At 40.1% G+C, this 24461-nt stretch overlaps 2 protein-coding genes across 4 annotated transcripts in view; one reads left to right on the top strand and one right to left on the bottom strand.

Annotated features, from left to right (window-relative positions):
• Nucleotides 1-280: 280 nt before the first annotated feature.
• ATOH7 (atonal bHLH transcription factor 7) lies at nt 281-736 on the top strand. The gene has a single exon (XM_005530499.1). The coding sequence runs from the start codon at nt 281-283 to the stop codon at nt 734-736; it is 456 nt and encodes a 151-aa protein (XP_005530556.1).
• Nucleotides 737-5852: 5116 nt separating this feature from the next.
• Nucleotides 5853-24461, bottom strand: part of MYPN (myopalladin) — a 68845-nt gene continuing 50236 nt past the window's right edge. For all 3 annotated transcript variants that reach the window (XM_005530498.3, XM_014259249.2, XM_088059514.1), the window contains 8 exons: nt 19381-19602; nt 18795-18944; nt 17847-17926; nt 17213-17339; nt 15499-15706; nt 14601-14766; nt 12355-12488; nt 5853-10370 (listed from right to left, as the gene is read on the bottom strand). In XM_005530498.3, coding sequence (XP_005530555.2) covers nt 10204-10370; nt 12355-12488; nt 14601-14766; nt 15499-15706; nt 17213-17339; nt 17847-17926; nt 18795-18944; nt 19381-19602 — 1254 coding nt within the window. In that variant the 3' untranslated portion in view covers nt 5853-10203. The remainder of the gene's footprint in view (nt 10371-12354; nt 12489-14600; nt 14767-15498; nt 15707-17212; nt 17340-17846; nt 17927-18794; nt 18945-19380; nt 19603-24461) is intronic.

Below are 24461 nucleotides of genomic sequence, written 5' to 3'. Positions count from 1 at the left end.
TGAGATTAAAGAAATTAAAAGAATGAAAGCATAAGACATAAAAAATGCTTCATTCTTTCTTTCAACAATAAGAAACAATTTCCAGAAGAACCAGAAGAACTTTTATTTATTTTTTTAGAAGCCAAGAAAAATACTCCATAATTGATATCAGGAAACAGATTCCAGAGGTACGAAGGCTACTCCATGAGTGCTTTCCTTACCACTTTTTAGACAGCGAATTTTTGCTAGGTGATCTTTGTGTGTGTGTGTGTGTGTGTGTGGAAGTGAAGCTGCATCAAACATGAAAACCTGTCAATCTGGTCAGCTGGACTCGGCTGTGGAGTCAGACACGGCGTGCAGGAGTGGAGGGGGCTGCGTTGTGAAGTGCAGCTCGGAAAGGATGGAGAACGCTGCCAAGAGGAGACTGGCTGCCAACGCCCGCGAGAGGAGACGGATGCAGGGACTGAACACGGCCTTCGACCGCTTGAGGAAGGTGGTTCCGCAGTGGGGGCAGGACAAGAAACTGTCCAAGTATGAGACCCTGCAGATGGCTCTGAGCTACATCATGGCTCTGACCAGGATCCTTGCCGAAGCTGAGAGGTACAGTACTGAGCGAGAGTGGATTAGCCTGCACTGTGAGCACTTCCACGCCGACAGCTTCCACCAGCGCCCGGCGCAGAAACCCGCGGCCAGCGGCGATCCTTACGCGCAGAGGCTGTTCGGCTACCACCCCGAGCACTTCCAAATAGCTAATTAGAACTTGTTGCCAGCTGAGAATACCTGGCAGGCCAGATGTGTAATTTAATAATTGGCAAGTTAATCTGCTTGATGGAGGTAATATTGGCATTATAATAGCTCCTTCTTGTTTGCATCTTAGGGTAATTTGACAAAATAAATTTGCTCTGAGAACGTAAGATCAAAAGGCATTTAAGATGATTGAATGTATTTAATGCTGGTGGAAATTATACTTTCAATTTGAAATATTTCTGACAGTTGTTTCCTAGTTTGTCTAGTGTATTTGATGCTTTAATTAAATAAGTTTTTGGTGGTTTTTTTTTTACTGTGATGAATCATGACAGTATTTCTACAGATCATGGGACAAGTTGACCCGTGGTGTAACTGAGTGGAGTAGCACCAGAAATGAACCTCATTCCATGTTTTTCTTTTTATGTCAGCTTTAAAGTTGTTCTTTAGTGTCTTTTCCCATAAATGGCTCACATGGAAAAAGTTTTATAATGTATTGGAGTTCTAGTCCTCAGAGAACTAACTTTCTTAAACTTTGTAAGTTTGACATATGGGTTTCAAAGTTGTGTAGGTTTGCTTTAATCCAATTTATGGTGTCTCTTGTATGCTCGAAAAAGAGCTGATTTCAAGTCATGGAAGGAATGTTTTATTTTCAGTGGTTGTAAAAGCACGTGTGATTATGTACCATAAATGAGAATGCTTGCGTGAAAATATTCTAAGCTTCTAGATTTTTGTAGGCTTTAAATGATGGGATTTTATTTTTTAACCTTATGTTATCTGGAAACAATAACAGATTTTGTAAATCTTAAATAAAATGTTTTATATGCTATGTCCTCACCAAATATCTGAAATCCTTACCCTAGGAATTACTTAGTAGTGGATTTTTTTACCCCAAATGTCATACTACTTCTATCACGTTCCTGGCAGTTTAATGTGCTGAAAAACCAACCAGCAAATGACATTTTCTTCCCAGCTACTGTAAGGAGTCTATTTTATGTACAAGTTTGGGAAAAAAATTGTGGGACATTCTTGCAGATTGATTTCAGCCCCGATGATTTGCTGAAGGGCCTTTTGTTTACTTGCTGCTTTCACTTGTGGGGGATAGAGGGGTCTGGGGAGGAAAGGAGGTTGGGAAGATGAAAGAACTGGGAGAGGATGGCTGGGGAAGCAGCAGTGTCTGCAGGGATTCAGCTGTCCGTGCCTGGTGTGGCAGCAGCAGACTGAGGAGCTGAAGGGTGCTTCTGCTGGTGCTGCTGAGGGGAGAACCCAGAGAAAAACCCTCCCTGGTGTCAGCCCAGAGAGGGAAGGAGAAAGGGAGCTGCTGTCCCACAACAGCTGGTGGTGGATCTCCAGCAGGGAGGGCTTGTGGGTTCCCTGCTGGCTGCTGCCATGTCTGATATTTTAGGATTCTTTCAAACGACGAATGAATAGCTTTGATAGGAGTTATTTTCGACAATTAAGCAGCTTTCAGGGAAGAACAAAGGCATTAAGAGGAACTAAGCCCTTTTTGGGGGGAGAGGGACTGTGCTGCAGAAGTTAGACCTGCCCTCCCTGTGTGGCTGTCCCTTCGCTGGCGTTTCGCTCTCGGTTGCTGTTTCAGGCTCCCCTGGTTCCTGGCATGGAGGCTGGGTTTCAGGCTGGCTTAAACACACTGTGTATTCTGAGCAACTGTCTCCTTTAAACCCTGGCATTCAGGAAAGGGGCTTTAAATGTATATTTAGCCTCTCTAAAGGTAATGAATAGCATTAAAATGTGGGCCTTTGCTTTGTGTGAATTACATTAGATCTTTAACAGCAAGGAAAGTAGATTCAACCTCAGAGATATGAAGTCGTGTTACTCAGACAGTAGAATTAATTGTTGTCCATCATATTGTCAAGTTACTGTGTGACTTTTACCATTAAGTGGCAAGTTTATGTATGTAGTAACAGTGAATACAATGCTTAATTAAATGCTGTGCTATCTTACCCTAATGTATCAGCTGTAAACTTCAGGCAGACACTGTCTCACTGAGCTGCTAACACAGCAGTGGGTTTGCCATACTGAAACAGGAATAGGATGCAGATAAATCATGTGATTATATGACATGGAGAACTTGGATTAGTGACAGATTGCCTAAAGCTGAGGTATGAAGGGGGGAATACAGTACAAAAGGATAAATGCCAAAGTAGGGTGCAAGAACACGAGTGATGCTTCTGTGCTACTGGCATATGATTTGTTTTTATGGGATGTGACGTTGCAGTCATTCAGGTAAACGTACTTAACAGCCATTTCTCTTCCATTTTCGTTTCTTCCGTGCAGCATTGTACTTTATTTTCTACTGCACATGATGATAGAGTTAAAAAAAGAATGGGTTAGTATGCAGGGAATGATTAAATGGTAGTAAACACTCATGAAAAGGAACAAAGCAACACAAACCATAAAGTATCTGTGCTCGTCTTACCAAAAGTTATGAAGAATTGAAACTGAAACCCTGCTAAGCACTTCAGTGTAGGTAGTGAGCACTTATAAACCAGGTCATGAACAATATGTTAAAGTTATAATCCCCTGTCATCCCCATTCTCTTAGATTTCGTTGTGCTAATGGGACATGAATGTTTACTGATGCCTTTATTTATAATTAGTAATGTTGCTGCTGGGAAAATTGTGATTTTATCTAATTCTGTACTGGTTTTGTTTCTTGGCAGGGTGCAGTGTTGAAGTTGGGATTTTCAGTTTGCTGTAGTAGTGAAGGCAGCAGAGTAAATTCTGTGTAGTGCACAGACAGCTGTCTGCCTATTGATTACCTGTCAAAGCCTTTTGGGGAGTCAGCTGAGGTGATGGCAAAGTTTGATCATTAAAAAATTCTTCCTGAGTGCAGTTTGAAAAGCAGATAATATCCATGCTGGTTTGGGACTTGTCAAATGCATCAACTATTCAGTAAATCATTGTTTTCTTTTCATAGCTTTCCTTTACAAATACTTCACAAATACTTTACAAATATAAATACTATTTGTGGGAAATTAACCTCTGTTTTTCTGAAAGGACTTTCTGCAGGGTTTTCTGTTTGAAGCTACAAAGACTCTGCTTCTATGATTCTTTTACTTGTCCCTTTTACCCTGTTTTGACATGCCCAGAGTTATTTTTGAGCTTGGAACTGGAGTGACATTTTTAACTGCAGTGACTTTGCAGTGGCTGAAAGCAGAATTAGAGTAGCACATTCCCAGAACTGGTAATAAGAAGTCAATATTTTCTCATCATCAGCATGTCTTTCAACTTCCATTCATTCCAATTTTTTAGGCTTTTGTCTTCCATCTCACCATTTAGAAGGTATCTAGTGCACAGTCCATCTTTCCATACATTCATAATGTCAGTGACATTGCAGCTTCCTCCTGTGGGGAAGCATGAGTACCATTAGTTATTTCAATATTTTGTTCGCTCCCTCTGTCTTGTTAAGTAAAACTTTCCTTGTGAAATCTTTGTGGAAGTCCCTCCAGTGATGGGATTCACTGGGAACAAATTTAAAATTTGTAGCAAAGGAATATAATATAATAATAATAGTAATAATAAGCAAAGGAAGCTTTTGCCTTAATGTTGGTACCCTTGCTCTTGGGATTCCAGCTATCTTAGCTAAGCAATACAGATTTGGTTCTCTGTAGTTTAGGAGTGAAATTTACCCAGATTTAAAAAAAAAATCATGGAAGAGCTGCTTTTTGCTCTAAGTATGTTCAATTCTTCTATTTCTACAAAATATCCAGGGGAAAAAACCAAGTGCACTGAGGATGAGGGCATGTTTATTCATGGAAGAACCAGTCCAGTGTTTTCTCTGCACAGGTATCTTAAAACAAACATTGATTTCACCTGATACTTGTGGACTTTTAAAAAAATGCTCACTATTTTAAACTTTAATTACGTTTCAAGCAAACCTGGCTTCAAAACCCCTAACCAACCCCATGTATAATATTTTAATGTCTCTTCTACTAAAGAGTACATTTTAATATTGTATACTATTTTTGTTTTATAATTTGTGGTTCAGTTGTCATTTGTACAGGAATTAGCATGCAAAATGTATCTTAAAAAGTTTGCTTGAAGTGTCTCTGTAGGTAACTCCAAGGAGTAAAAATTTTCAATTGGCTTCCTGTAGCCTGGGGTGTATAATAATATTTTCTTCTAATATTTCAGATTGTCTTCAGTGTTTTTCCATTTCTTTACAAAACTGTGTTTCCTGTTAGTAGCAGACTGTGTCATCATAAAGGATGGTGAGTTTCTGAACAGAATTCCCACTAGTGTAAGTGGGCAACTTAAATTCACACACATACGGCCCAAGATTTCTTTGGATTATGCAATAAATGTTTCTTTATAGTGGACTTGATGTAGAAAGGCATTAATAGAAGCAACTTCTGCTGCTCAGAGGAAATGGTGCAATGTGAAGGCAGGCACAGAAGTACATGGAAATCAGGTGGGAATGGAGAAACATGGTTACATGGGAGAGCAAAAGTGACAGGACTCATCCTTTGGTTTTGGTCCTGTTCTCTTCTGTATCTGAGTTATGAGATCCAGCTTTCCTTCAAGAGTTTGTTTTGCATCTGCAGCTTTTTCAAACCCATTCCTAAATGTATTAATTGGCCCTTACACAAAGAAGATTCTCAATTCTTTGTGTTGAGGACATGCATAGGGAAGAGTGAGCTGGAGTGCGGTTTGTGTGTTTGATTTGCCCTCATTCAGATTTTTCCTCTTCAGGTTCTGGATGCACAGCCAGGGGTTGAAGAGATCAGTGCCCTGTGCCTGAGTGCACAGAGAGCTGCAGCAGTGCTGGTGTGGATGCAGAAACAGGTATTCCAGGGCAGGGTGGGGCCACTGGAACAGGCAGATTCATTTTGAGACACGATGGAGTTCAGCTGTGGCAGACTGTAGGTAGGAATATATTTTAAAACCAATGGGAAATGATACCAAGAATTGTTTAAAAAAGCAGCAAAACAGCTTCTAGCTACCTGATAGGTGCATGGCCAGTGTACAACTTGACAATAGTTATGATTTTCTTCTAAATAATGTAATGTCTGATTTCATTAATCAGCTGTCACAGCAAGGTTCTGAGAAAACTTATGGCATTGTTGCACATTTTCACAATTATTTGAACATGTGAAGGACACAGTCTTGTATGCAACTCTGAAGCATTTATTTAAGTTCAGGTGAGATGAAGGGAACTACATTACTGGTTTTTTCCTTTCAAGTGCACTTAAAATATACTATAAAACTGACATGAGCATTTTTCTTCCCAATGAAAATGACTTTAGGAAAAAAGTAAAAAAAATCAACTTTGATCAAGAAGAAATATTAACTAGAATTTTAAGGCTCAAAGTGAACATTTTTGTATTTGGAAATAATAAAGCAATTATCAATGAATCACTTCTCCAGTATTAACAGTATAAATATTTCAGTAGGTTTTGTAAAGATGTTTTTCAGAAACTAGCACTTTTAAACCTGATAGCGTTAAGAACACTGTTCTTAAATGAATCTGTATGAATCAGATTTATTGGTTGAAGTACCTAGAATTACTGTAAACAACTGAGGCTGGCAGTTGTTTACGTATCAGGATGAAAACTGCAAAAACTTGGGTTTTCCTTTTTGCAGTGTGTGCTCTCATCTCTTCTTGTTAGCAGATTTAAGGCATTCAGAAGGGTTGCTCCACCTTCCACATGGAAGCAGGGAACTCAATCCAGTGGTTTTAAGGGAAGAGGTCCAGTGGTATCCATGCAGACCCAGATGTAACGCTGCTGCAGGCTGGGTTTGCATCATTCTGGACCAAAAGTTTCAAGCAGAAATAATACTTTCTGAAATCTAGAACTGCAACGCAAAAGATGTTATTTCTGCTCTAGTCTGCAATATATCGTGCCTCTTACTGGTTGTATGCAAAACCAGGACTAGGAGGAAATGGGGAATTAATAAACCTACAAGAATGTGAATCCCTAGACAAACTGATTGTAACTTTGGGAGGTTACAAAGCTGAACATTTGTATATCACACTTACACAATGCTCCACATTGTGGTGGTTTCATGGACTTGTGGAGGTTCATAACTAACAGTGACTTCAGTGGAAGGTCTAACATTAAGTTGTGTTGCTGCAGTAGCCTGCCCTGAATAAGAGAATGAAAAGCTGTGTTAGTGTGAAGTGGAACTGGTTATTCAGTAAAGACCAGCAATGAGCTGCCAGGTTGCTCAGGAAGGAGAAGAGTGGCTCTAGCACATCCTGGCACGGTGTGGCAACACAGCACTGTCCTACAAGGCCATCCCCCCTCGTCTTTTCCACCACTTAACAACACAAATGTAATTTTGGTGTCATTTTCTTGCAAGCTCTTCCTTGTGGTGAGCACATTGTTAAACAGCATTGACATCCATTCCCACGAGCTGCATTTACAGGCTCGCTGTACACACAGAGGAGAAATGTCCTGTAGCGGTTAGAGATCAACATGTAACAACTACAGACCATTTGGGATCAGAGCATGGGTTTGTTTTTATCAGAGCTACCAAAAGGAATTGCAGTTGTTGACTTCTGCATTTTGTAGGGAAATGCAAAGGGTTTGGATCTTTTTGCCAGGAAATATCGATCAGGAGAGAATATTATAATTCAGCTAACGCATTTTTGGTGATCTGCTTTCTGTAGTCTGACTCTCACTGAGATTTCTGGGGCCCCTTCTTGAATGACTACGGATTAATCCTTCTTACACAGATCTTTGGGAAAGGTCTTTCAGCTTCTTGTCCTCCCACTTCCAAAGAACTGAATGTGCATTTTCATTAACATTGTACCACTTAATTGTCAAAATATCAGCTCAGGTTATAATGATGTGAGTTTGGAGACACTCCACTGATATTTCAGAGAAAAGGTGAAGAGATATGGTTTGCATGTTTTCACTGAGCACTTTGTCTTTTAATTTGCATTGAGTTTTTGATGTCAGCAATGCCTGATGTTGTAAAATGTGAAAATCACTGCTGCTGTCAGTAATACTGATCAGTAGGATTCCAGCACTGGAACCAGATACTTGCCAGGGGTGAGTACTGGCATTCCTTGTTTCTTCACTCTATGAAGAACTCTTGTAGCTGGCCTTGCCTAATAGGTTAGATTCCAGCAAAAAGAAAAAGTTTTTTCTTGCTTGAATTCTTAATTTCTACTCAGCTGACAGGTAACTTAATGCAGGTAGGATATTTAGGCAGTGGAAAATAAAATAATTTAGGAAGCATAGAGTGATTTAAGTCTGAAGAAAGCTCAGGGTCCAGCCTGGTCCAACCCCTCACTCTCAGCCAGGCAAAGGGGCCACAGGGGACTTCCAAGCAGGCAACCTCTTGACTGGGCTTGGGGATGAATCCTGATGGCCAGGATACAACCTGGAATACTTGAGATCAAACCCTCCCTCTGATTTGTGAAATAATGGGAAGACCAGGGCTGTAGATGTGAGTTTGATCTTTTGTGTCTTAATTTCCTGCCTTTCCATTTCCCAATAGCACTGAATTGAGCCAGCAAAATCCAATAAAATTTCTTGGATTAATTTTTCCAAGAGTAGTAACTAATATTGGAAAATTGAAATTTTGGGGGTAGTTTTGGAATCGTTATGCCATCCTTAAAGCCAGCTGAAGGTAACTGGAGCAGACACACAGTACATCTTAAGTTGTGCATCTCATTGCTGAAGTCTCTTAACTCAATGCATCACTTTTAATAGCCACGAGTTTTATTTTGTTTGCCAGGGAAGAGATACAACATGGGCAACATCTGCTTTCCCATGGAAATACCTGCAGCTTTTTTAACTCTTAGGATAAGTTTGTGTTTTAGCTTTCTGGTATGTCCAGTCTGGGTTGGGTTGGCTGAGATTTCTAACAAAAATATGAGAGTTATAATCATGGTTTTGTTTATTGTGTTCACTCAGGTGGGAAGTAAAACAGCACAAGAAATTCACTTCCTCTAAATCCTGAGGGAATCAAGAGTTAGGAACTACAGAAGCTGTATTTGTGGGAAGCTCAGTGAAAAGGATTCTCTTTCTCAGTCTCTGGCTATATCCAATATTCTTTTGCTTTTAACATAACTCTTCGTTGTTTTCTTTGCATATGGAATTTTTTTAAGTTAAAATTTTAAATTTGAAGTAACCCAAGACACAGTCTAAAATGAAGGTATCTGTTAAATTTTTTTTTCATCTCTGTGGCTTTGATCCTGACTGTTGCATTCTGCAGCCACGTTGAAAGCAGTAAGAAAGAAGTGCTTGAAAACAATGTCTAGAGGAGAAATTTAGCAGTAATTTAAAGATGCAGGAAAACATCTTAAACATTCACAGATTCTAACAACTGGAGGTATTAATGTAACTATATAGATGCCAAATATATTTAAATCAATCATTAAGTGTTGTCACTTAACACCTTCTCTTGAGCTTTCATTTATTTGCCTTATTTATTATAACTGTTGGGGTTTTTTAGCTTTTTGCATATAACAGTTCCTTAATGTTATAACTTTTGTATATTAACAGAATTTTCTGTCTTCCTATTAGACACCACACTTGTGATTGCTTCCTAAATGGTGGTGAAAATTTACCAGGTCATAGTTCCTTTTCATTTAACTATAAAATGAGCTGGATGGTAGATGCACATTAAAAATAAGGAAAAAGAGACTGATATTTAAAAGCCATGAAGTGACAAGGTTTGGTATCCTCCAAAATCAAAGGATCACTAACATGGTAAAGAAAAAAGTATGAGGCACATCTGGAAAATAGTTTCAGCTAGGGGCTCAAGAGAGCATGCTTCAGACAAGAGGAATTCCCATTTGCTATGTGCCTTATGCACACACCCTGCACCTTATTTTATGAACCCTTACACCAAGAGTACACACACAGAGATATAAATATTTAGGATATACACCTGTACCTACATGAAATGCTATATTTATCTAGTCTGGAGTTCAAAAATTCTAGAATAGGCTGGCATAATAATCGTATATAAAAATGAGTTACATCTTTTCCATTTAACTTGTGCTTTGTGATTATTTGTCATGTTTTTAAAATTACATTCAAAGTCTTGTTGTTTACCCCTCATTCAGGATTGGTGTTACTGTAATGTCAGTGTTTTCACTGGCAGTAATCCAGCTAATCATCATCAATCCTTACCATGGCAGCTACAGTGCAGTAGCTCTAATTCAAGAAGTAAAAGTGGTATTGGCTTTTAGGTGCTGAAAACTATGTTTACTATGTAATTCTTAGCAAACTACACAGTACTGAATTTATTGCACAACACTCCATACCACAATTATCCTGCATTAAAATCATATGCAAAAGTCTTGTACCATATATTACTTGCAGCATTTGCAGCAGCAGAACACTTAATTACAAACGAGTTGCTTGTAAACCTTGAGCATCGTGAGTTGTCCCTCTTTTTTTTATTATTATCATTATTATTATTATTATTATTATTATTTAGTTTTTTCACAGTTCTAAGTATCTCCGCAGGTGCAACTGGAACGAGTGTTTGTTTTTCAAAGTTCTTCACTCTCCACCAACTTTTGGGTTGGGGATGAAAACAGCATGGGGCTCTCAGGAGCTGGATAGGCAGAGAAGATGTCGAGTCCTTGGCTGAGGTTTGTGTAGCGGCTGCCACCGGGACGGAGCTTGAGTGCTTGTGGAATTTGACGGTGCCACTGAGCTGCAGCGACAGAAACACAGTGAGCTGTATAAACCTCCAGTTCAGGTCACAAAGAAACAGTAGAAATCATTACACACCCCTGGAAAGTTGCTTCCAACATCCCTGAGGAGGGCACAGCATTGTTCTTTCTGGGTTAGGGTCTCTGCTCTTTCAAATATTATCATTGGCATTGTTTGTATGTTCAGTAATTCGATTGAAGGCTACAGGTAAAATTTTTGTCCCTGTTCAATTCAATGGCAATGTTTGCATGGATTTCACAAAGTCCAAAATTGAATGATTGAATCTTTGGAGCTTCCTCTAAAGCCTTTGTAATCAAAACTAAAAACGTACATGAACAGAGATGAACAAAGTGGCCAGGGCTCTGATTCTGTACTGCTTCATCCTCTGGATGGCTTTTCTTCAAGGAAGTGATTACAATTTTTATTGCCATGCAGTGGTTACAACTACTCACATGTTATCTAGATTTTTTTAAAATACTGAAAGAAATTTAATCCAAAGACATATTCAGTAATTTCAAAGTAGCATTCTACATGTTCCTATAGGAACAAATACTGCTAAAATTTTGTAAAAATACTATATTACATAATGCCTAGTAGTAGTTATCTCTAAAACACTTCAGACAAGGGAAAATTATATTATCTTTCCCAGTGTTTATCTCTATGGGTCTGCACCCAAATTAGATAGACATCTGTCTATAAAATAAAAGGGTATGAAAATGGAAGTCAAGCTCAGGCTCCAATGCCCTGAGTATCTTAATTGGGAGACAACAATCTACATGTTAAGCGTTGACAGGAAATTTCTTTCCATGCTGAATTTTGACCCTATCTGGAAGTATTTTAAAAAGAGCCTCCTTTTTTCTTGCAGTGCCCAATTTGTTTCTACTTGAACTCATTATTTACTCATTATTGTTTTACTTTGCACCCAGAATTGCAGATATCAGATCACACCTTCAACCTCTCGACCCCACCCATTCAAAACAGCACAAAATAAAATTACTCCTGTCACTCACTTTGGGGTGTGAGTTGCATATCCTAGAAAATGTGGTTGGAATTGGGGAGCATTTCCTGATCTCTGTGGTTTTCCTGTTTTTGCCTTGAATCCTTCATTTGAAAATTTATGTCTTTCAACATTTAGATACCTAAAGAATTTTTAAATTTTGTTTCACCTTTCTTAAATCAGCCTCTCCTTAGCCCTCTCTTGAACCTTCCATCACTATTGCCCAATCACCACGAGGTGGCAGAAGGCTGACAGAGATGCACTGGTGACTTCTGATAATTAGGTGGGGTTTAAAAAACAAAATAGAAATATGAGTTTGAAAACATGAGCTTTTTCTTTTTGTTTTTTTTTCCTTTAAGGGTCTGGTTCTAATCCAACCAGTTTGTGGAATATATATATATATATAAATTCAGTTTGTGGAACGTGCTTTCCGTTTCATTATGCTGCTTAAGTGATCAAAATACACTGCTTTTTCCATTCCACCTTGAAGAGATAACAATTAAATGATGTGCTGTAGTTCTTGAAGAGGGCTGGGGCCTTTTGAATCCTAGACAAATGTATTGGATGTAAAGTAGCCCCCATCAGTTAGGCTTGGTTTGCAACCCCTGTGCTCTGTGGGAGAAGGGCTCTGCTTTCTTGTGTGCAATTTATTGTTAAATAAATTCGTAATTACTCTGTCGGGTCAGGGCTGTAGCACAGACACATCAGAGGCAGGAGAGTTAAGGTTCAACTTGAAAATACATGCTTGTGTGTCTAGGGATTCTGGGAGGTGGAAAATGGGAGTAGAGGATATTGTGTGAAACTCCTGCTTTGGATTTTTGTCCTTACTCTCCTTTACCCTGACACAGCAGAGCTCCTTGGCCGTTTAGCTGTATCATTAGATCTCTTCTGGGGCCTTATTGAGCTGTGGCCATGCTGTGGCTGGTTTCTAATCCCTGCAAAACCCAGACTAAGAGTGGCCTTGTTTTCTTTCCCAGCCAATACCTACCGTATATGTCGAGTCGAGCAGTACAGGAGACGATGCCAGCTTCGTTCTTTGCAGACAAGGTGTACCAGCCAGCATCTGCTTTCTTGGCAGGCTGGATCAGGAGGCAGACATACCCTGTTGTATCTTGATGCATGCTGGAAAACAAGTGTTTGGGAGTTAACATTTCTGTAGAGCACATCAGCTTTCAGATTTTAAAATACATGTATGAAATACAAATGGATATGTTGTCATCTCTAGTCACAAGGAGGTAGCAGTGTGTAGTCAATAGATTTGCTTTCATACAGCCTCAAACAAGGATGAGGAAATCTCAGATCTGTTCTGGCTCCTCTGTTGTGCACAGCCATGGTGTGACTGTGGGAGCTGAATTGCTACTCTGTATATCTTAATATTAGCATGATTTATTGAATGCTAACGAGCTAAACCTGCTGCACAATCATTCTGTATTCTTTGCTGGTTCAGAAGCTGGAACAAGAACATTACTAAATACCAGGAGCACTTGTACAAAGTTGTGATATTTTTCACAACAGCAACCAGAGCCAGTGGGGAAACTTTCTTGGGGCACCCTTGTCTATGAGAAAATGACCAAGTAGGAAAATCAGAAAGATTTGTTTAGCCAACACACTAAAAGAAACCTGCTTCATTGTTCCCTCCACTTCCTTTGCTCTCCAGTGATCTAAAACTGTGGCTGCAATTTCCAGGAAAAACTTTTCAGCACGATACAACAGAACGGAGACTCCTCTGCTCTCTAGGCTGAGGCCGGTCCTTTTTATCAATGCAAGTATTTCTCTCATTATAAAGGAAGAGCTGTGAGATGAGCACTTCAGAACACTTGAAGTTCCAGGACATTCTGAAATTTGAGATTTTGTTTCTGTAGGAATTGGGAGGATACCACGAACATGCAGGACAAGAGGACATTTTGTGCTTCTAGCAGCTCTAACAAAAAAGGGAGCATTTACCCTTTGTTGAGATACAAAAACCTCTCTTGGCTTCAGGCAGGAAGGCAGTGAGGCAGGATAGGGACAAACAGGGATGATGCTTCCTGTGGGTCTGTCCAGAGCCACTGGAAGCCTTTGGGGTTTCTGGTCTCAACTGGCTGAAACAGCAGAGCTGTCCCAACCCCAGAGCTTGCTCCTGGTACCCTGAGGTGTGGGAGGTTTCCCTTAGACATTCCCCTGCTGAGCTGAAGCAAAAATTTGTTTTCTAACCTTTTGTGAAACAACTGGAAGTATGGCATTTTAGGACAGTTGTTAATTTTCCTGTAACTACAGTGTATAACCACAATCCCTATGAAATGGGAACATCTACATGGTGTCATCCATGAGTTTGCTAATGGCAGACTCTATCCCCTCCTGCAGGTTACCTATAGAGAAATTAAACAGGACTGGGCCCAAACCATATAGACTGTAGAGGGTCAGAGTTAATTGTGGTTTTTGGAGAGGGACAGCAGTCTCAGTGTGTTTCAGTTTCACTGAAAGAGTTTTCTAAGAGTTGATTGGTGTCCATCCCTAAGAGGTGCTGTGCAGAGCCAGCTTTCTGTACTGACAGCCTTTAGCTATGTGTGGGAAGAGTGATACTTCTTGAAGCTGATCTCAAAGATCCAGTGACTGCACTGAGCTGTTAGTTGGAACCAAGTTAAAAAAATACTAAAGATCAGATATATGCTGAAGTAGAAATCTTAAAAAAAAAAAACCAAAACAAACAATTTATCATTAGTTACAGCCAGGCACATTATTTCATCAGCTGTTTTTTGTGGAAGTTAAAAAATAGTGATGTGTTTGACTGCAAGAGATGAACTGGAACCTTGTATTTTGTAAGCATGGATCAAAGTCTTTGCCTCTGTTTGTGACCAACTTGCTTAAGTTTCTCTGTCTGACTTGATAAACTCTCTATTATCCCATGCTTTGGGGCACTGAAGCTGTTCTGAGTTTGAATTCATACCTTGTTGGAGCTAAACTGGGAAAAACCAGAGAGAATAAGGTGCTGCCCTGCATTAAAATACCCTCTCAGAGTGTGTTTGAGAAGGAGATTCATGAATTCTGTCTGGCCTGTGGTCCACAGGCTCTGTCCCCGCTCTCTGAGGCAGAAACAGCCATTGCTCACCCCTCAGGGAAGCAAGATTTATACAGCTTTATGGGGTGAAAGGAGTTGTTACAAAGCACCGGCATCTGTACTTATCACAGAGGTTTTCATGGGAGCAGCTGGTCCAGCCACAAGAAGCTTCAGGCGTGGATGTCATGGTACAGTACCTCATCCTCTCTCTGTTTGATGGGATGGTCTCATTATCTTTCTTCCAGTAAAATATGGGAGGAGGCATTCCCACAACTCTGCACTCTAATCTGACAGGGTAGCCTTCTGGAACACCACAGTTCTGAAGCTTCTCCAGAAACATGGGGGCTCTTTTTACTTCCTTTGCTGGAAAAAAAAGAGATATTTTATTCTTTGTTTCTCTTTGGGTAGCATGGAAGAACACGATGAAAGTTACTCTTGTGATACCAAAGTAGGTTGTGAGTTTTTAGTGGGGTGTTGGAAGGGAAGTGAAATGCCACGATATAACCTCTGTAAGGGAACATAAAGTAAATAACAGGCAGAACTGTAGTTCATAAAACAACATATGCATGTCTAATGGGTCTAAACATACTGCCATTGCAGGAAATTAATGCCACATCTATGAATTTCAATATCTCCCTTACTTTAAGGCTTTATTAAAGAGCAGTATTCAGATTAAATTTTTCTACTTAGAAACATTTTTAAACCAATAAAATTTGGGCTGAGATCTGGAATACCTTCACATATATATGAGTTCAAATCCTGAGGATTTTCTGGGAAGAAAGTTAAGAATGTCCTTTTGCCCAGATAAGAGAGAAAGGATGATAATGAGGCAGAATTCTTATGGCACTCTCTTAGTAACAGGAGTGCACTCATCTGAGCACCAGGTGCATTTCCCTCCATCATCTGAGGAGGAATATATATATATATATATATATAAAAATATAAATTACATATCTGTATCTACAGCTGTTGGATTCTCCTACTCTCAGTGCATTATTTATCTATACTTGTCTGTAGGGAAACAATGCAAGGTCAGTTTGAAGAAATGCATACAGATAACTTTATCATTGAAATTAGTTTTTCAGTGCTTCTCACCTACAACAGTGAGCTCCAGACTAAATGAATTTTGTCCTGTTTTGTTGGTGGCAAGGCAAGTGTAAGTTCCAGCATCACTTTGGGAGAGAGGATCGATGAGCAGAGAGTGCACTCCAGTCTCCCTGACCAGCATCTTGTGTCTGCCATCTGGGAGCACAGGTTTGCCATTCAGCAGCCACGTCAGGTCTGGAGTTGGTAACCCACTCACCTGAGAGACAGGGAAACAGCTCGAGACAAATGTCCAACCGACAGAGAGAAGTTAGCAAATTCAGAGCTAAGCCTTTTCACAAATGCCAGCTGAATCATGTCAAAATCTAGACCAGAATGGTGGTTCGTTTTTTAAAAATTATTTCTGTTTTTGTTTCTCTGCTGACTGCTTTCAAAAGGGAGAAAACCAGAAAACAACCAACAAAAAGATTAAAAAATATATTAAAAATCTATATTTTTCTTAGTCAGAAAGGAAGAAACTTAGTTTGAAATATGAAATTAGAATATGAGATTCACAAAAGACTCTTAATAATCTGCTAGTTTTTCCTTTTTTTGATGCTGAATATAAATCAAATTGCTCGATCTAAAATCCTGCAGAATTTAACAGATGAAGAAAAAGTTCTATACAAATTACTTTGTATTTTGTAAAATTTGATGAAGAATGATACAACTCTTCATAGCTGTTGAACTTGCATGCTTTAGAACACTACAAATTAAGTATTTTTTGGTAGATTAGACCGTATTGTAGTATTAAAAACCTTTTCAATAGGGAGCAATACTTACTCATGTCTAAAATACTGCTTTCCACATAGCATTTTACAAAGCAGAGAAAGAGGGAAGTGGGACTTGCTCTCCCCAGGTCTGTGCAATGCCAGACATGCTTGAAGGCTTCCCAAGCTCTGCCAGGAGAGCAGAGCTAGGAATAACCAAATTCTTTGGCATGATCCTCGTAAACTCTGCATCATAAATTAATTGGTAATGAGTCTTGCTCATCTTCAGGGCACTGACTTGTGCCTCAGAGCCTCTACCCTTCTTCAGGGTAGGGAGGTCAGTGGCAGCGCTGTCACCTTTGCTGCGCTGCAGGGACGTGGAGGGGCTAGCAGAAAATGTTGGACAGATGATTCTCTTAAAGGTGTTCAGTAACAGGATGTTCACTCTGTGTACTCTAACCTCTGACAGCTCTTTCATGCCAGGATTTCAATCAGTAAATGAGGATGTTTCTGCCTCTGTGCCTGCTGGGGAAGCATCAAATGAGCTGGGCTCAGTTCCCTCTTTTCAGGGAGTGCTAATCTTCAGTAATTCAGTCCAATACAATGGGGACATTTGTTTGAACACAAAGCAACGTGCTGAATCCTCTCTTTCTCACGGTTTTGTGCTGTTCTGGATTATGTTCAAGAATCTGATAATGGAGCAGAACTTCTGGAGTTCATACTGGTAAAGGACACAGTGAACATATCTAGTAATTTGAACAATCTTGTAAGTGAGCATTCTGTTTCTGGGTTGTGTTTTCTGTGTTCTTCATCTTCGTATTGTTTTGAACAATATTTGCTCAAAAGAAATCCCTGGAATCATCTCAAGGACAATGGCATTAAGAAATAGTTTTTAAAATGAAGCATTTGAACTTGAATGGAAGATGCTCATGGATGCAACAGAGAACATGAAAACACACAGCACTACCTGTAGAGAGGTAGGGAAAGTGAGAGTGAGCACAGGAAGCAGTTCATACCTTACAATCCAACCTACAGAGCCGCCCTTCGTGTGCCACCATGTCACCTGGAGCCTGGAGGAAGTATGGCCTGAAAAAGCGTTCTTGAACTGCCTCTTTGTCTCCTTCTGGCACCCGGGGTCGTGTTCTGCAACACAAAAATCACATGTGTGTGTTTGCAAGTCAATTTTTTTTCCCCAAATGCTTAAGAAAAAAAAAAAAAAAAAAGGAAGAAACTGAGGAAAAGGATGGAGAGATTGCTTGAGTTACATAAAAGGGCAGAAAGAAATGGGCTGATTGTCATTTAATTCTTGCATATTTTCCATTTAGAAAGATTATCAAATTAACTATATAATGTAGTATCCTTAGATTCCCAAGCTGGCCTCTGCTTCTTTTTGCTTTTTTTGGCTGAATTTCATTTTGCTAATCCATCCCTTTAGCTCCACTACAAGAAGTAAATGAAATCCTACTTAAACTTCCCTGTATTTGAGGATGACCTTCAAAAACATAGAAGTGACCTGCTGGGAGGGAACTGCTGCTGTTATTTCCATTTTATGATTGAGAACTGAAGTTCAATGAATGCAGTGGTTATTTTGGATGCCTTCATTAAAAGCACAAAGAAGGTCTGCAGGACTTTTTGACTTTTTTCTTTCACCTGTGAGGCTGAGTTGTTGATATTCGTCCCCGAAAAGGGACACTCTGAACCATCAGGTGTCCCGAGCAACTGATCCTCCCCTGCAATTCACAATGGAAACAGAATTAATAGTTGGTTAATGGCTTATTTCATTTTAAAGTAGAAACATTGAACACTTACAGTGCATTAGGATTTATTTTTATAAAGTAGCTGAACCATAGTGAGAATACCACTTCCCCAAAGCAAATGCTATTATGTTATATATGTTATTATATATGTTATTGTAATGTTAGCCTGCAGTTGAGGCAGTAGGTTCTCAAACTCCTCCAGGCTGTGGCAATGCATTTAGCAGTGGTGCCTGTCCCTGCTTATTTATTCATGCCACAGGTACTGCTGCTACCTTTGTGCTGGCCTACTTCAAAATGCAGCCATATAGAAACTGAAAAGAAGAATCTTCTAAAAAAAGAGAAGCATTTAAGCTGGAAAAAGTTGCCTGATGAATGTACTTGTAGCTAGCACATGGGGTCAAGGAGAATGGTGTAAGGGAGTGGGACTGTTTGCAGATCTGCACCTTTGCATCCTGGATAAAGAATATATTTGTATTTGGTAACAGTTCCAAATTTGGTGTAACTATTTGTTTGTCCCTGCTCTATTCTTTCTGCCTGAAACATCATGTCTGTCTTGTCAGCACGTCTCAAAAGGTACCCATCAGCAGCTGGGAGTGGGAGGGAGATAGGGCATGAGTTACCAACATGAAAAAATGTCCTTAGTGCTTTTCACTGTCTGTATAACAGGGGAGTAGTTTCATCAGTCATCATCATGGTTTCCTCTCCTATGCTCTGAAGCACCTGATTTGTGATAATAATCACCACTTGATGACCAAGTATGTGGCCTAATCTGTGTTCCTATGAACATATATTAGAAAAAGATGAAACAAGCATTTTTGTAAAAGAAAATAAAACACTTTACTTGGGGGTTTGCAGCCATGATCGTGTAGTTGCCATCATCATCATTAGTAGCAGCTTCAATGTATAAAGAACATGTTCCATCTTCCTCTCTGTTCATTTTGAAATGGGAGTTTTTCTTTGAAATCTGCTTTCCATCCTTGAACCAGTAGACCTGTAGTGATCAGACACATCCCCATGACGTAACTGTGACTAGCAAAATAACAGAAGTTGAGAGATAGCTAATAAAATTTTAGAATATTATAAAGTTCACAGATCAGTTATAATAACAGGATGTTTCCAGGTTGAACTCGGGCAGCTGCATATCATAGCTGGGCCTGTCAGGTTGTCTTTTCTTGGCTCTAGGCATGTTTCTGGTTAGATCAGTTCTCATCTTTCTGGAAAGTTCTGGGGGCTGTGCAGTTCTGCATCTGCTGGAGCCAGGTAGTTGGACCTGAAGGCCTGATGCATGCTCAGGAGCAGATACTGTTATTTTAGAAATGATTCATTTGGGAGCTCTCTCCACAGAGCCACGTGCTTGGGAGGGATGTACAGAAACTAGCGTGGGGTTGGGTTTTATTCCTTTACCAGTTGCAGTGAGAGTGACATACCTTGGGAATGGGTATTCCAACTATTTTACAGGTGAATGTGATAGGAGATCCTTCCATTACCCGAAAATGCTTGAGTCTCTTATCAAAGATGGGAGCTATGTATTTGCCTGTAGGGATTTCCTCGTGTTGGACTTCATCATCTGATTCATCCACCGGTGTCCGCTCAAGGCGAAATTCGATTTCGTTCATCAGCCTCTGCTCAAAGCTTGAAATCCTGTATTCCTGCAGGGTGAGAGGGGCACAGGTCTCAGCAAGACCACTCCTATCCTGGGCTATTTGCAGCCACTTTTAGACTAATTCTACAACAAGCAAAAATAAAAAAGCCTAAGTAAACCTAGGGCATCCTGAAACAGTCTGAATTTGGTTTGCAGGCACGGATTAGGTATCGGGGGTCTGCACAGTGTAATGATGCTGAGTTTTTTCACAGGCAGCAAAAGAAATCAAACATGTAATTCCTCTAAGTCCCTGTCAAAAAAAAAATTATACTCTTGCATGCTGTTGATCAAAAGAAATCACTAAAACACATCAAATTTTTGGGGATTTTGTGTTCAAATATTAGTCACCTGCTAGTTATAGAAATGAATGCCGTATATTGTAGTTCATAAGTAAGTAAGGGGAACTATACCTACTAAAAGAGAAAATTAGGAAGAAAGGGAAATATTTTCAGAATAATTAACTTCAGGTTAAACTTGGACAGATTTCTTGCTGAGGTGTAACTGAGAATGCAAAATATATTACATTGTAATTCTTAGAAGATGAAACAGATTATGCAATAAAACCAGCATATTCCTACATAAATGAACATTTCTAGTTTGATGTGATTATGAACTTTCTCCTGATCCCCTGGATTCAATTAGAAATATCAATTAGCTGTTTTGCATGAGGAAATCTCCTGTCTAGACCAGGAGGCATTTGATCAAATGTCTCTTGCTGTGACTTGTGAAGCCTCAGACCAAGAGCCCTACAGCTACACTTGGATGCACTTCTCAGGTAGCTCTTGAGCTCCTTGCTCAAGTCATTACAAAACTGCCTTTGCTGGGGGAAATCTTGTATTACCTGTAAAAGAAAAATCAGTTTTCCCAGAGCTGGATTTGTGCATGTTTTAAGCCCAGAGTTTGCATTCCTGCTTCTATTGAAAATGGAATTTTAAAAACCAGCAAGTAGTAAATAAGGGTGTAGCCAATCCTTAGATATATTCAATTTGCTGAAAAAAACAAGGTTCAGAAAATGCATCTTGTCTGAAATCTTATAGAATGTTAATTAAAGGACCAGCAGATATCCCAAAATGCTGGTGATTACATCCATGATCATTTAGCCATTCCATTTTACTGCTGATTATGCCTTTGACCAACAGTTTCCAGGGATCAGAGAGAAAAGATGGAGAGGCTGCAAAAAATTTTAGCAGACAAACTCTTCTGCTTTCTTCAGGAGACCAAGGAGACAGCAGTGGCCAAAAGTTTAGACATTACAGCAGAGTTTTGAGGAGACAGGGATTTGTCAGACTTGGGGGTGAGAGGAGGAAAATGTGGCAGCCACAAAGTAGAAAAAGCTGGAAATCGCTGTGGTGGGATAAACAGCCTTGGCAATATCTTATTTTGGAACTGGAGTGGTAGATGTTGTGTGTTTTCATCTAAAATGTCTGTGCTGGGGAGGTTGCTTGAAGGTTAGCTGTGGTAAGAAAGGAATTTGGTGGCTGAAGCTGCTCCTCCTTGCACTGGTGCCTTGTTCTCAGGTGCTGCGGGGCTGTTTGTTCCATGCAGCTTCAGAGCAGCGCGGAGCTGCAGCATTCCGGGAGCTCTCACAGGGAGCTGAGGGTGCTGAGTGCCCCCTCCAAGATCCCTTCCTTACCTTTGTCACCTTCCCCTGCTCTGACAGGGCCACTCTGCTCTCTGCCACTGCCCTGCTGTGCCAAGCAGAGCTCTCAGCTGGCTGTTCTGTCCCAGGGTGAGACGTGCCAGAGGCTGGGAGCCAGGTACCAACCACCTCCCCGGGGGCTGGGCAGCACCAAACAGCCTGCTAGGGTTTCATCTCCTTCAGCTTTTCTTCTCCCAGGTCTCAGCAAATTGCTTTATAGATCAAATTCCCGTCTCATTAAAGCCAGTGTAAAGCTGGAGTTTCTCTGATTCCTCACCAACCAAGCGGATCATTTTCCCTTGTGGGTGGCAAGAACTGGTTCTGGTGTTCCAAGGGAAAACTAAGCCATCGGTGTTTTACCCTTGATACTGAGAACAGGCCTGTGTCTTTTTTAGGAAGGCAGAATCGTGTAAGAATCAGGGAGTGGCTGCTGTAGCAGAGGGAAGTAATGGGGCTAGAAAGGCATGAAGGCATCGCCATTACACTTTCAGGGCATCACGTTAATGTGGAAGGTGTTGACTGCAGAACAAAATGCTGCAGAACAGAGTTAAATTTTTAAATATTGCAAGCTGATGGCACTGTCCATTATTGTTTATAGACAGCTGAGTTTAGGCAGCAGTTTTTCATATGGATTTTTTTTTCTAGAATCATTGCTGTCCAAAAGAAGTCATGGTATGCTGCAAGAAATTTAAAGCATGGCCATGATGGCCTACAGATGAAATCAAATAATGCTGATAGAGGCAATTAGCATCTCTTTTTTCCTCTACTCCAAAACTGTCTTAAGTGATCTAACCAACTAACATAAATAAAATGTAGAGCAATCATTTTCAAGTTGTATGTAACCAAATTAACCTTGCATCTGCTTTAGGCCCTAAGGAGTTTTCTGTGAACACAGTGGATCATTTTCTTTCCTGGCATGATGTGCTGAGGATATTAACTTCCTACAAATTACTCCGTTAAGAAATATGGGCACTTCTTCCTTTTCAAATGTCTGCTTGCAGAAGAAAGTACAGCAGAGGAAGGAATTAATTTCATGGGACCCTTTGAAGTTAATCATGGAGGAGTTTTCTCCCACGTTTCTTTGCATGTGACCCTGGACGTGTGTGCACACACACACACAGAGGTATAAAAGTAGAATACTTTTAAAATACATGTTAAATTAGAAAACATTGAAGTCAGGGTTCCCACAGCCCCTGTTTTCCTGTGTGTTGCCCTCATACTTTGCTTTTCTAAACCTGTTCTGTGTGCATATACGTGCTTGTGTAAATTTACGACCAAACCAACAAGACCAAGTGAACTTTCCTGTGAAAATTTGAATGCCAAAATTCAGAGGCCAAAGAAAGAACAGAAATCTCTGAAATAAGTGAGAATACACTTCTGTATGCAGAGTATAGTCTTGGAGGTTTCTGCTTGTTTGGTGGGGTTTTATTTTAGGATTAGCAAGAGCAGAAAGGAGTTGTTAATTCGGCTTTCTGAAGAACAGTTTTTATCAGAGAAGCCATAAGCCTGTTTCTGAATGTGATTACAAAAGTGGTGTAGGGCAAAGTGTTGTTGTTGTGATTCAGACAAGTATTTGGTAAAGTGTCACACAAAGAACAAGCCCTTGTAGCCAGGGGGTACAATGTTAAAACTAGGCTGCAGTTCAGCTTACTGAGGAGACCGAGGGAAAGAGTACAAAGGTTCAAGCCCTGGTTTGGAATAAAAAAATGTAGCATTGCAGCTCCTTTTTTGGCAGCTTTCCTAGAACATGAAACTTTCACAGGCTGTAATTCGCACATTTGTTCAATACAGTAGCCAGATATTTAAATTATGATATCTACCAGCTACAAATTCAAGCTCCAGTTCAGTGGTGTGGTGCTCTGTACAAAGTATAATGTATATAATGCATCTGTAATTGTATATATTTATCTCTATAGGCTGGGTAGATTGCAGCTTTGGAAACCTAGCTATTTCTCCTACCTCTAATGCACATTGTTTAGTGTGCACAATGTGCAAGAGGGGAGTAGGCAGCAGTGCTTGTGTTAATATTGTCACAGTATAGTTTGAAGGATAAAACACTTGAAACTGGCCAAAGCAAAGCCAGGACACATACTGAATATGTATCTGGAGTGGTTTTGTACTGTTCTAGTGGAGCTCTGTGGCAGATGGAGAAGTGCAATGCAGCTTTCCTTCTGCTTGCCTTTGCTCTGCCTTGGCAATGTTGTTGTAGGCTGCTGGTGGGTGGCTGTACTTTGTCCTGAACAACAAACAAAATCATCTCTCAATGCCAATCTCGCTGAAGGAAAGGGTTCACATCATTTTGTCTCTGTGATGGGTCTGTTTGGCTCCATCACCATCATTTTTCACAATCTGAGAGCACAGCACCCTTCAGGGCAGGGCTGTGGACTGCATTTTACCTGTGGGAAATTGAAGCCTAAAGAAGCTGAAGGACCTGTTAAGGTAACACAAAAAAATCTGTGACAGAGCAGAGAGCTGAATCATGGTCTCCTAGATCTTGTGGAATAATTTAACTCCTGGGCCTTTCTGCTACCTGTGAACATTTTTGGCAAAAAGGAGGAATTGCATAGAGTGCAGTAATTCCTGTTAGGTTCTAAGCACCTTTATGTAAAAATATGAGTTCTAAAATCCTGCATCTGTTGTAGTTCAAATCTATCTTGGTCAGGATTCGGATCTCAGTGGATATACATACTAGCAGTTAGTAGAAGCTTGTAGAATCAAAATAATCTCATGTTAGCATAGTAACTCAGGGAAATTACCACAAACAGAAAGGCTAGGGGAGCTCTAGTCAAATGTTGATTCTCATGTACTATATAAAAACAATTCTGTTGCCAACTTAATGCCAACGCTAGACAAATTTCCCAATTTAATCCCAGTTTTGTAACTTTTACTAGATTGCCTTTTTGGCAGAATTATTCTAAATCCACGTAACAGTTTATCTAAGAAAATGGCATGTATTGCATCTCAGCATCTGTTTCCAAGCTGTAGCACTCCTTAGCTTCGCAGTCTAATCTTGGCTATTCTGGCTGAAATCTCCTGATTAGTTTGGATTCTCTCTCCTCTCCCTGTTCCCCTCTCAGCAGTGGGAATCCAAAAGCCGCAGATCCAATGCACAGGCTTTTCTCCACTTGCCATGCCCTATGAAGAGGTAGCACTGGGGTGATATATGTCCTGCAGATGAATTATATGGCATGAATCTCATGCTTACCCACACACAAACCCACAAAGAG

This window comes from Pseudopodoces humilis, chromosome 9, assembly GCF_049639895.1.
Source record: "Pseudopodoces humilis isolate 2021_Gansu_Grassland_sample_001 chromosome 9, ASM4963989v1, whole genome shotgun sequence".
Classification (NCBI taxonomy): Eukaryota; Metazoa; Chordata; class Aves; order Passeriformes; family Paridae; genus Pseudopodoces; species Pseudopodoces humilis.
Note: the sequence above shows the minus strand (reverse complement) of the source record. Positions and strands in the feature narration are given on the sequence as shown.

Bases quoted from the DNA above. Each gene is read 5' to 3' on its own strand.
- ATOH7 (XM_005530499.1), top strand. From the start codon at position 281: ATGAAAACCTGTCAATCTGGTCAGCTGGACTCGGCTGTGGAGTCAGAC.